Source organism: Acanthochromis polyacanthus, chromosome 22 (assembly GCF_021347895.1).
Source record: "Acanthochromis polyacanthus isolate Apoly-LR-REF ecotype Palm Island chromosome 22, KAUST_Apoly_ChrSc, whole genome shotgun sequence".
In the NCBI taxonomy this organism is placed as follows: Eukaryota; Metazoa; Chordata; class Actinopteri; family Pomacentridae; genus Acanthochromis; species Acanthochromis polyacanthus.
In genome coordinates this window covers 10,851,438-10,864,299 of record NC_067134.1, presented here as the reverse complement: position 1 = coordinate 10,864,299, position 12,862 = coordinate 10,851,438, and the positions used below count along the sequence as shown (strand labels likewise).

The following is a 12,862-nucleotide window of genomic DNA, read 5'->3' as shown; positions in this document are numbered from 1 at the left end:
TTGTGACCAACAACTATAATTGTGAAACTGATAAAGACTGAGTGTGAACAAAGCTGAAATTTACACCAGATAACCTTTGGATGGCGGTTTTAAAGTTCAGAGTTTTCACGTGACAAAATTCTTTACTGGAGGGACTGTAAATAAGTTGGTTGAAATAAATGGCAGAAACAAACAAATAAATACAATAAATTACACAAGAGAAACAAATAAAAGCACAACAAAGAATAAACTGAGCAGTGAAAGCAGCTTCCGGACCGTTAAGAGTTGGTGTTTATTGATTTCATATTTTAGTGCAAAAACAAGTTAAAACAAAGTCAGAACAATCAACTCTAACAAGTGTGCAGATAGACTTTATTTGAAAGCAGAAATACTTTTATTTACAAGATGAGTCAGGATTATGTTTCATGACTATGACTATAAAAAGGTCAGACTGAATCATTACCAAAGATGAGGTCATGATAAACTAAAAGATAACGGTGGAATATCTCCAGAAACAGATGAAGGACTGAAAAGCCGGGATTGAGGCTCCAAGTGGGCAGATTTCAGACAAGAGTGTAAAAAATGTGGATTTTCAGCTCAGAATCAGAGTCTGTGTTCATTAACCAGCCTGTGTTTGCTGCATGGAGCTGAAATGACAGTAAAGGCACTTTTCCACTAGCACCTACTCGGATCGACTCGGTTGAGGTTGTTTTCCATTATGATCAAGTACCACCTCATGGTGACCTGATGAAGGCAACAACTAAAGTCTGACAACACTGAACAACAAGATCTTCATGTGTGGAACAAAGCAGAGTTCTGGGAGTCTGATGGACTGATGAGACTAAAGTGGAGTGTTTGGGCAGAACGTCTGGAGGCAGAAGGACCAGAAGAACAGCATCAACAGTCCTGTTGGTGGCTCTGAAGCTGCTAAACTGGAACGTGTGAGCAGCAGCATGGATTCTCTCAAACACCAGAACAGTTACAAGAACAATGTGAGGAAACTGAAGCTCACTGGACTTTCAGCAGGACCAGCATCCAAAGCAAACGTCCACCAAAGCCTGCTTCAGGAATCCTTCCTGGAAAGTCCTGGAGAAGCGTCTCAGTCCTGGATTTAATTCCAGTTAAAATATTTGGAGGGATTTAAAGAAAGCAGCAGCTCAGAAAACAAAGAATATCAGTGATCTGGAAGCTTTTGAACACGAGGAACCGACTGAAGGTGAAGAAGAGAGAAACTAGAAAAAACATTTACTGGAGCTCAGAAAGGTCAAAGGATGTTGACATTAAATATGAACTCTGAGCTCAACAAGCTGCTTCTGGACCTTTGAGGACTAAACCGGATTCATCTTCAGAGCTGTTTGTCACTGTAGAGACTGAAACGAAGAAGAAGTGCTGATAGACTGAGGCTGGGCATGTTTGTCTGACACGCTAAACAAAAGAATCCACCGAGATTTCCAAATGATAAATTTAACCTATTAGTAAAGAAAATAGATAACTCATGATAACATGCACAAAGTCATAATCAAAGTAACCAAAACAATTGAAGAAATATAGTGGTCAACAAAAAACACTGCGACTCAGCTCACCTCCTCTCAAACAATGAAAAAAGTCAAGATGGGAATAGGTGAATATATTTGCTTGATTACCCACACTCCTGTGCATGTGACCCGCTATCTGTCTATTCAACATAATCACAAAATAATACCATAACCAAACAAACAGCAAAAAAAAAAAAACCTTTAACTTTACAATAAAACAACAATTCATTTATGGCTCGTGCAGTCTCCTCAACATGACGTGATCAAAACCCACTAAAATGTGCTTCATTAAACTCTCTCTGGGCTCCAAGGCTTCAGCTGACATGTTTCCAGGACACTTTGTTCTCATCAGCTCAATGTGTTGCAGGTAGAGAAGCTCAACAACTTTGACTGCAGCTGGAAATAGAAAGTCAACTGAAATATAATCCTGCACTGACACAAACATCCTGAAACTTACTGCACACTCTGCAACCTGACATCAACCTCCAGCGTTTCATGTCGACATTAACCCTTTAAGCTGCAGTCAATTCCAGCCATTTTCAGTACAAAAAAAAATCGCTAATATTCTATTTGTACATAAAAATATGACGAAAAATACAGGGAATATTGGACGCGCATCGCGAGGTGCATTTCCTTGAAAACAACCTATTCGTGGATTTTATACCGACTTCAAGACATGTTTTGGACAAAATAGTTTACTGGCTTGTGTTGTCTGGATGTAAAAGGTTGGATTATGGCCGTTTTTTGTGGAATATTTTCATCTGTGTGTAATAATGAACCCGGAAATGTGAGTCGCGCTGTGTACGTTGAAGCCGTGTACAGAGAACGGATGGATGGATATTCGTTGTTTGTCGGACAAATGTGTTTCTATTACCCGCTGTGGTAATCACATCTGAAAGTGGTTTATACCGGCGGATTCATGAGAATCTAAGCTTTCCATCGGCGTATAGTGTTTCTATAATCGCGTTTGCAGTTTCAGACATTTAGCAAATTGCTTATGCAGATCTCAAAGTGTACCGCGGGCGGGACACTGAAGCGCAACAGGTTAACTGCAGTTCTCCCGTCATTCACAGTGTGGAGCTGCAACACTAAACTACACAGTGATAACAACACACTTTACACTGGTTCCCAGTCCACCTCCCAGTAACATGGTCCAGTCAGAGTCTCTACACACCAGCTGCTGCTGCTTCAACCTCTGGATCATCAGGACACACTTTATTTGCGCAACTCCCATCTACAGCGAGGAGAAAGAAGAGAGAAGATCAATGAGTTTGATCAGCTGATCACTGTTGAAATGAGACAACAAGCAGTGAGATCAGACATTTTGATGAAGGAGGACCACTGCTGCTGCACATCTGGAAGGTTGACAGCTGGAATCAGCTTTATTTCTTCAACACATCAACACAACAACAGTCGGCTTCACATCCACTCAAACACACCATGACAACAAGCTTCTGCCTCCTCTGATTGGCTGACTGCTGTCTCTGTGTTTCTGTCTCCATTCTGCTCTCACAGCTTCACTGAGAAGCTGCAGGTTTACAGGAGACACTGGATCTTTGCTTTGATACTGACTGTGTTTAGTAGAAAACTGCTGGAAGCAGCAGAGACTGATGGAACCTTCTACTGACCTCAGAGTCTTCAAGCTGCAGTCTGGACTCTCCACAAGATCTAACAGATGTTTCACTGCTGAATACTGCAGGTGGTTCCTGCTCAGGTCCAGATGTTCCAGATGGGAGGGGTTGGACTTCAGAGCCGAGACCAGAGAATCACAGCTGATCTCTGACAACCTGCAGTGCTCCAATCTGAATAAAGAATAAAAGATGTGTATAAAATCATTGATGATCCATCAGATGTGTTCAGGTTCTGAATGTGCAGATCAACATTACTTTGTCCTCATCAATCAGCTTTTCTCTAAAACCAGCAGAGTGACTTTGCCCTTCTCTTATTGTGGATCATCATCATGTCAGCCTTCTACACACATCATCCACATGTCAGCACAACATTAATCCACCTATTCATGTCCACACATCAGTAACATGCTGCATCATCAACAGGATCAGGATCAGTCAAATAAAACTCAACACAAACCAAAGAAATATTTCTATTTAATTCACTAAACTTTGTCACTTCAAACTGATCTGAGTTCAGAAGATCTTCTGGATCCAGATGTGACTCTTCAGCCCAAATTACAAACTTTGATTTACTTTAACAATAAACACTGAACATTTTCTACACTTTCTGCTACAAAGTCTCTTGTCTCAACACACTGAAGAAAACAGAAAATATGATCCACAGCAGATTTACAGCTTCATGGATGGAAGTTCTGTTGAACATAAATGAGCTTCAGTTGAAACATATCAGATCTACAACAGTAACAGACAGACAAGGCCCAGTTACATCTAATTTTTCATTCAGATTTTTTTTTCCCCCTTGTCTGCATTATCTTTCTAGCTGGCCACTGTATCCGAAGACAGCATCGAAAAGATCTATGCATTTTTATCTTTGCAGTGAGAAATATTAAATGCGAATCACTGCCAGTGACCTTCACCGGCCCTCCCTTCAGGCTACTCCATCAAATCAAACTTTATTAAACCCCTGATGTGAGCTGCAGGGGAGGGCTGTGATACACCACAGTGTAAAAAAAGGGGAAATAGTGACAGAAAGGACAAAACAAACAGACAGGGAGGATGACAAACAGGTATTGTTATTAATTGTGGGTCGCAGTCCAAGTGCTGTGCTAAGCTAAATCCAGACAGGAAATAAAGGCTGTAAGAAAACCAGGGACACCAGAGATGTGGGGTCTTGATAGTGGGGAGGTGGTAGGCCCATAGGGATGAGAAAGGGAGGGAGCATGCATCACATGATGTAAAAGGTGTGTGAGGATGCCCAACTCAGCATGTTCTGACGGAACCAATCACTTCTAGAGTAAGTCTCGACAGGAGCTTGAGTATCTGTCAGCATGCATGTGAGTTAATCACCGAATACCCAAGTACCTGCCCATATCCCGGGTGACCACAGCAAGGGGTCCTCCCCGAGCCAGCAGGGCACCCAAGACCCACAACATGGCCCCCAAAAGCCACCGGACCCAGGAACAGCCCCAGGACCCCAAGAGGCACCGATCCGTCTCCCCCAAGGGCACCCAGGACAACACCGGGTGGTCCAGGGAGGAGGCCCCCCGCAGACAACACCTGCCTCCACCAACCAACAATCCCCCCCGGCCCCAAACCACCCCTATCCCCCGCCTCCAGCCGCCTCCCACCCCCCCACGGCAGGCCAGGGGCCCCCAGCCCCACCAGGAGCGCAATCCCCCGGGACCAGGCTCCCCCAGGGAAGGGGGCCCACGACACTGCAGCAGCAAGGCCAGGCGGGGCGGAATGTGGGCATGCGGTGGTGGGGTTGAGCCTAAGCCCCGCCTTCTAGAAGAGCTAGGGCCAAAGGACGAGCCGGAGACCACCGTCCGGGTGACCAAGGGGGGCCTGGACCACCCGCACAGAGCGGCAACCCAGAGGCAGCCCCCCGCGCCGAGGCACCCAGTGAGCGACAGCTCTGCGGACCCCGCACCACAGACCGCCGGGAGACACAAGCCCCAGCAGGGCCCACCCGACCCCCGGGCACCGCCCCAGGGCCCTACCCGCAGGCCCCGGAGCCCGACCGCACATGAAAGCCACCGACACCGTCCCAGTAGAAGGAGATTAACTCCCCAGCGCACAGCCTCGGCCATAAGGAGCCGGACCCCATCCACCCACCAATCCCCAAAAAAAACGTGCAACACCCCTTGTCCCCGCTATTCTGTATCCTTGCTCCCTAACAAAGATACATTTTCCCTCCCCCGTGACTAAGTGCTCTAGGTGTAATGTGGTGCATTAAAACTGGAGGAAAGACAGGACGAGCGGGAGCCCACCGACCCCCCCCCCCCCCCCCTGCCCGCCCAAGGGTTGTGTATGTAGTGCAATTAAAATTGGAGGACGGGAGAGGCGGGGGGGCGAGGTAGTCGCTCCCCCACCACCCCCGACTCCAAGAGCCCTAAGTGTTGTGTATGTGCCCCAAGGTGAAAATATGTACAGTGCAATGTGTGAGTTGTGAGGTGCAAATTAAGAGGTTAGGCAAATGGGGGCCAGCTCCACCAGGCCAAGACAAAGCAGGGGGGCGCGGGAGCGGTGCCAATTGGCCTCCCCAGCAGCAAGCCCCAGGACCCACAGGCAACGACCCAGACCAACCCCTCGCGGCCAGGCACGCCAAGCAGGAGCACCGCCCCCGGCAGACTGTGGAACAAGAGCCACCGACCCAACGCCCACCAAAAAACCCAGCCCAGGCGGACCGCCCCAGGACGCCGCCCCCACGTAATGACCACAGGACCCCCCAGGACCCCGAACCAGCGGGCCCCCAGGCCCACTCCAGGCCCCGACCCACAAGGGGAGGCAGGACTGGCACCAGACGACACCCTTCACGAGGAAACCCAGCTCCATGATTACACCAGAGACCGCCCCATCCAGGCCTGGGCCCCCACACCAAACCTGTTAATTGGCAGGTGGGCCCGTGGGCTGCGGCATCAGGGCCCCCCACCCAGAGGCAAGCCAGGCCCCAGCAGCGAACCCCCAGGAGGCTGAAGCCCCCCGGCCCCACACAAGAGGGAGGGGGGCAAGCGAGGCGAAGGGAGGAGGCAAGGGGCCCGGGGCGGACAGCAGGAAGGAAGAGGCACGGGTCCGCCGTGGAGGAGTCCCCCACCCCAAAGCCCCGGGGCCGGCCAAGGCACCACCGGGGAAGCGGCCAGCACCATCCTCAGACCCCGTCGACCACACCCAGATCCAGCAGCTCCGGGGGGCAGGAGACAAGCCATAGAACACCCCAGCATCCCATGAGGAGGCCGCCAGGCCAGTGGGCCCCACAGGGCAGTGGGTCCGGTCTGGGTACAAAGATGGAAAGTTGCCCCCGACTACCATAACCAGAGTATACTTATCGTCTCGAGGTCCCAGGAAAGTGTACTATTTTAAAAGGAAGAGAGAAACAACAGACAGAGCAAGGGGCAGCGCGAGTTTGTGCATCGTGCGTGTGTGGGTGTGTGTGTAGGTGCGTGTGTGTATGTGTGTGGGGGGTATTGGCAAGCAGAAAAAAAAGAGGTAAATAAACAATTATGGTGAGGTGAGATTTACATTTTTGTGCTTTTAGGTGTGCAAAAAATTAAGAAAAGGTGATCAATGAGCTTGATCATCTGCAGTGTTGTTGAGAGGAGAAGTTAGATTTTCCAGGGAGATGTAGTCAGAGAGAAGTTTTTTCCACTGGGCTAGATCTAGGGATTTCCTTGATTTCCAGTTTAAGAGGATAGTTTTCTTGGCGATGGTTAGGGCCACAAGAAGAACTCTATTTTTGCTTGTGTTAAAGTTAAGTGAAGATACGTCACCAAGTCAGCAGAGTGAGGGAGACAGTGGGATGTGACTTTCCAGAAAGAGGGATAGGGACTCTGTGACCTTTTTCCAGAACTGTCGAATGGGTGCACATTTTTCATTCGGATTTAATTCATTTGGAATCAACTCATTCGGAATTAAAGGTCTGTGCTTGGCGTGTACATAGAAATATTAATTCCGAACTGCGGTTTACATTGGACCACACACTAATTCCTCTTCCTTAATTCCGCTTTTAGGCTTTTCCATTGGAAAGGATTCTGATTGGACAGGGAGTGAACGTGACGTGTCCATGTGTTACCGACCCAGATTCTGCCAGCCGTTGAACCGTGGCTGGGCAGCCCCAGGTAGCGCTAGTCCGTATAGCTTAGCGTGGCTTGTTGGTGGCAATAGCCAACACACAGTCCAAAAAACTTTGCAGGTGGAAGAACGAGGCACTTTATTTAAACGGCAGCAACTCTCCACACTTACTGCTCAGAGCACACACTGGCTTCACACACTTTTCCTCTTTAGCTTTTGTATTGTTAGGTGCAGCTCAATATACCTCGATCAATACTCGTCTCTGCCACAGACACCACTGCGGCGCTCCTCCTACGTCTCACACACACACAGAGACAGACACAACCTGCCTCGGTTAAGGGGGAGTGCGCCTTATTTCCCAGGTTCGCAAAGCCATTATATTGTATAGGCTCTTAATGTTTGATATGACCCAATTTAACATGCTATACATAATTTTAAAGCTTATGAGTTGCAAATTATCATTTTAACTGTTAGAAGTTACATGCAGTGATCCCTGGGGACAAAATCTTGTCATAAACATGCCAATACACATTTCCCGGTGACCCATCTTTAGATGCCATCTACTCAGAGTCCATAAATTTTGGGTTAATGACTATTATACCTTTTGATAGAGTAACCTACTGTAAAAAAATAATAATGGGTGCTTTGGGAATAACTCTTTTTCTTATTGCCACAGCAACTATTTCAATATAAATAACTCTTTACCCCAGAATGAAAATGGTTTTAAGTGGTCAGATTGTAAAGTATTTTAAAAAAGCATCCATTATTTTAAGAAGTACCGTCTTAAGAACAATCTGTGAAAAATCAGCATGATTGCTCAAATAGTTTAAAAGTTATTAGGTTTTATGTAACGCCTGTCCCAAAAAATACAGATTTTGAGAAAATGGCAGATAAAGATTGTGAACCATGCACAAGTACTTGCCAAGCTGTTGTATGTCACTAACTAAACATTTCTTTGATACCTAAGGAATAGTCTAAGGACTTAACATTTTTTTTTAGATTTTTGAAGGCATATAAGGTGTACTCCCAGCTTAAGGGAGAACAGGCTAGGAACAACCACGCTTTTCTTTTTTTTTTTTTGTTTAAAGTTATTTTTTGGGTTTATTTGATAAGTGAGGTGAGAGACTGACAGGAAACGGGGGAGAAGAGTAGTGAGAAGACATGCAGCAAAAGACCGCGAGAGGGAATCAAACCCGGGCCGCTGCGTTAGGGACCAGCTCCTGTACTAGATTTACCCGCTTAACCAATTGAGCTATACGAACGCACTTCCCTTTGGTTTTTATTGTCGTTTTGAAACAGCAACTCAACAAAGGTCGCAGTACGTGTACGTCACTACATCATCGCGACGTGAGGAGCCAAGCATGCGCAGAATGACCGGAATTAACTAAAGTGAAATTAACTGTATACATGGATAGAACATACACAGGAATTAGTTTATTCGGAATGAACATCGGAATAAACCAGGAAGTTTATTTGGAATTAACTTTTAAATTCGGAATTAGGTGTTTACAAGGACATTTTTAAGCAGAATTAACTTTTATTCCAAATGAAAGAGGACTTAACAGTCTCATGTAAACGGGCTGACAGTGAACTGACCTCAGAGTCTTCAGGATGCAGTCTGGACTCTCCAGAAAACCACACAGATGTTTCACTCCTGAATCCTGCAGGTTGTTCTGACTCAGGTCCAGATGTTCCAGATGGGAGGGGTTGGACTTCAGGGCTGAGACCAGAGAATCACAGCTGATCTCTGACAAACTGCAGTTCTCCAATCTGAAAAAAAGAATAAAAGATGTGAGTTTAGGAGACAAAGTTCCCGCTTGAAATCATTCGGAGTTTTATCATGAGTTCAGAGCTGAAGAAGCTTCAGAACTTCCAAGTTTAGAAAATGGAAACTCCAAACAGCTGAAGCCAACAGGATGCAGCTTCAAACAGTCCAACAGAAGCAGTGAAGAAGAGCTCTCATTAATATTAATGACAACATGCTGCTGCTTCAATAAAGACGGAGTGACTTCAGCTCTGAAACTCTGCAGCTTCACCAGTGGCTCCATCCACACAAATTCATGCTGAGCAACAAACACAAAGAAAAAAACTCTGACATTCATTTCACTTTCTGCTCAGTCATAGAAACACACAAGAAGGAATCGTGGACAAAATGAGGCTCTAGACCTGAACCACTCAACCCTCGGCCTGCATGCTGTAACGGTGCGTGCCACGGCTTACTGTCAGCAGTAAATATATTTTTTTCTACTTTTAATGAGGACAAAAAGTTTCTGAAATGCTGACACCAGAAGGCAATATGTTTGACCTATTGACAACAGGCAGGTTAGTGTTGCAAATTGTGGGACTGTACCAGTTGGTGGCGGTAATGCATCAATAGGCTGTTTGCTAACTGCAAAAAAAAAAAAAAAAAAGACGACTCAAAACAAGACAAATCGAAGTGGCGTTCATGGCTGCCGCCGGTAAAGTTAAATGTAAGTTATGTGATGATCACAGGACATTTCAACAGTCATGGGAGGAAGAATTTGCTTTTGTGGAGGTAAATAAGCCAGTGTGCCTTCTTTGCCAGAAACAGTCCATTCCAAAACGACCGACTCTCCAGCACCACCACGACAGCTGTCACAAAGACTTCAAAGTTGACTATCCACCAGGCAGTAATATAAGGAAAGACAGAATATGCAGTCTCATTGGAAATCTTCGTAGTCAACAAACTGTTTTGAGATTCAGCTGTAAAGAAAGTGACAGACTCACGGAGGCATCATTCAAAGCAGCATGGAATGTAGCAACGACTCAGCGACCTTTCACTGAGGGAGAGCTGATAAACAAAAGTGTTTCTGGATGGCAGTGAGTCCCTTTTTGCCAAGTTTAATAACAAATAGCTGAGATCACCCGGCAGATATCCAAACTGCAGTTTTCAGATTCAACCCTAAGCAGACGTGTGGAAAACATTTTGGATGATTTGTTCATCAAATTGATTGACGATCTTAAGAAAACGCAGCACTTTCGCCTGGCCATTGACAAGTCCACTGATGTGTCGGATACAGCGCAACTTATGATATGGACTCGGGTTTTTGCCACTGACTGGTCAAACAAGAGGAGAGGACATTTGTTTGCCATTCATGGACTTTTTCCAGGGACCAGCGAGAGAGATTGATTTGGGGAAACTGGTGTCAATTACCACCGATGGTGCACCGTCGATGGTCGGAAAAGAAAGAGGACTTGTGACAAAGGACTTGTGAGAAAAGACGACACATTTCCCGACTTTTTTGCCTGCCTTTGTATTCTTCACCAAGAACAGCTCTGTTGCAAACTCAAAGGTGGTGAACTGAAAATAACGATGGGTAAGGTGGTGAAAGTTGTTAACTGCATTAGAGGCCATGCTCTTAAGCACAGACAGTTCCACATCTTGGTCGAAGAATATGACAAACAATAGCAAGACCTGACAATGCAGGCTGAAGTGCGATGGCTGAGCAGAGGCATTGTACTGGACACGTTTGTGGATTTACTGCCAGTGATTGGAGCCTTCATTGCGCAGAGAAAGCATGCTGATCTGTATTATGTCAGCGATGAGAGGTTTGCACTGGAAGCAGCTTTTCTGGCAGATACAACCAAGCACTTGAACTCCCAAAATTTGAAGCTCCAGGGAAACAACAAATTGCTGCCTGCCTTAGTGAATGATGTTTCTGCATTCATGGAGAAGTTCTCTCTTTATCAAACCAGCTTGGTAACAATTACTTCACACACTTCCCAGACCTACGTTCACGTCAGTTAGTTGCGCAGCATCTCATCTGAACCTGCTATCTGTGTTCAGTATTTGGGTGAACTTGCCAGTGAGTTTTCCAGTTGTTTTAATGACCTACGCGTGATTGTGCCAATGCTTGTTGTTGTTGTTGGTTTTTCAAATGCATTCAACTCCATCCAACCCACCATCCTCAAAGACAAGTTCACAGAGATGGGAGTTGATCCTTCCTGTGTTTCATGGATTACAGATTACCTGACAGGAAGGCCGCAGTTTGTCAGGCTGGGGAACTGTGTTTCTGGGACATTGAGTAGTACTGGGGCTCCACAAGGAACAGTCCTGGCTCCATTCCTGTTCATTCTGTATACATCTGACTTCAAATACAGCACCGAGTCCTGCCACATTCAGAAATACTCTGATGACACTGCTATCGTGGCATGTATCAGAAATGGACATGAAGCTGAATACAGAGATCTGATAAGTGCCTTCAGTGACTGGAGTCACAAAAACTGCCTGCTACTCAACGCCTCAAAGACAAAGGAAATGATCATAGATTTCCGCAGATCCAAACCCCCTCTTCAGCCAGTGAACACTTGTGGCGTGGACATCGAGATGGTGACATCATATAAATATTTAGGTGTCCACCTTGATAATAAGTTGGATTGGTCTACAAACGTAGACTTCATCTACAAAAAGGGCCAGAGCCGACTTTATTGCCTCAGATCACTAGACATCTGCAGTAAGATGCTGCAGATGTTTTATCAGTCTGTGGTAGCAAGTGTCCTGTTTTATGCTGCAGTCTGCTGGGGAGGCAGCATAAAACAGAAGGATGCAAGGCATCTGAACAAACTGATTAAAAAAGCTGGCTCTGTGGTTGGAATCAGATTGAACACATTGGAGGATGAGGTGGAGAGACGGGCACTGAGCAAGATGGAGGCCATTCTGACCAACATGGATCATCCACTTCACATTTGCCTCAATGAACAACGAAACATCAGTGGACGGCTCCTATCCCTGCGCTGCAAGACCGAAAAATTTAGGAAATCTTTCTTGCCATCAGCAGTCAGGCTATTCAATTCAAAATTAAACAGATAAGAACCCTGACAACTGAATTTCCCTTCGGGGATGAATAAAGTATTTCTGATTCTGATTCTGATTAAAATGGTGGAAAATCCATACAATGCTTACGTGAGGGATGTTTCACAGCACTGTAAGAATTTTGGTGTGTCAAAGGAAAATTTTGAGGAAGAGCTGATTGAATTAAGGAACAATCACGCTTTAAAGCAGAAGCATTTGGATGAATCCATGGTCACTTTCTGGATGCAATCCATACCCACCACTTACAGCACTGTCACCCTGTGTGCAAAGAAGATCTTGACCCGTTTTGGATCAACCTATGTGTGTGAAAGTGGTTTTTCCACAAAGGGGGTAATCAAGTCAAAGCAGTGCAACTCTCTAAGTACCGTATTTTCACGACCAAAAGGCGCACTGTACCAAAAGGCGCAGTCTCAGTTATGTGTGCCATTACTGTATTTAATACACACATAAGGCGCACCTGATTATATGGCGAGGGTTTTATATACAATCCACGCCCACACCTCCCCCTTTAACGTTCTCATGGTGTCCTCTACTACGTCGGCCTTACAACAACAACACACACACAAGCATACAAGTGTGCGTATTTAAAAATAGAGCGGGAGCAAAACTGAGTTTGGTTGTGCTTTATTTAAGTATTGATTACAAAGTACTAACATTTTTTTTAATCATCAATAGGCGCGGGCATGGTAAAACACAGATAAAACAAGCACACAAGTGTGCGTATTTAAAAATAGAGCGGGAGCAAAACTGAGTTTGGTATTCACATTTTTTTTTACCGGTAATCGTCATCAGTCAAACCCATGGAAGTCCTCATC

General features: G+C 45.7%; 1 protein-coding gene across 50 annotated transcripts in view; it reads right to left on the bottom strand.

Annotated features, from left to right (window-relative positions):
• Nucleotides 1–252: 252 nt before the first annotated feature.
• Nucleotides 253–12,862, bottom strand: part of LOC110972619 (NACHT, LRR and PYD domains-containing protein 14-like) — a 35,277-nt gene continuing 22,667 nt past the window's right edge. For 48 of the 50 annotated variants that reach the window (XM_051942248.1, XM_051942262.1, XM_051942278.1 and 45 more), the window contains 3 exons: nucleotides 8,810–8,983; nucleotides 3,143–3,316; nucleotides 253–2,748 (listed from right to left, as the gene is read on the bottom strand). In XM_051942248.1, the coding sequence (XP_051798208.1) occupies nucleotides 2,730–2,748; nucleotides 3,143–3,316; nucleotides 8,810–8,983 (367 nt within the window). In that variant the 3' untranslated portion in view covers nucleotides 253–2,729. The remainder of the gene's footprint in view (nucleotides 2,749–3,142; nucleotides 3,317–8,809; nucleotides 8,984–12,862) is intronic. The other 2 variants (XM_051942280.1, XM_051942279.1) reach the window with 2 other exon arrangements.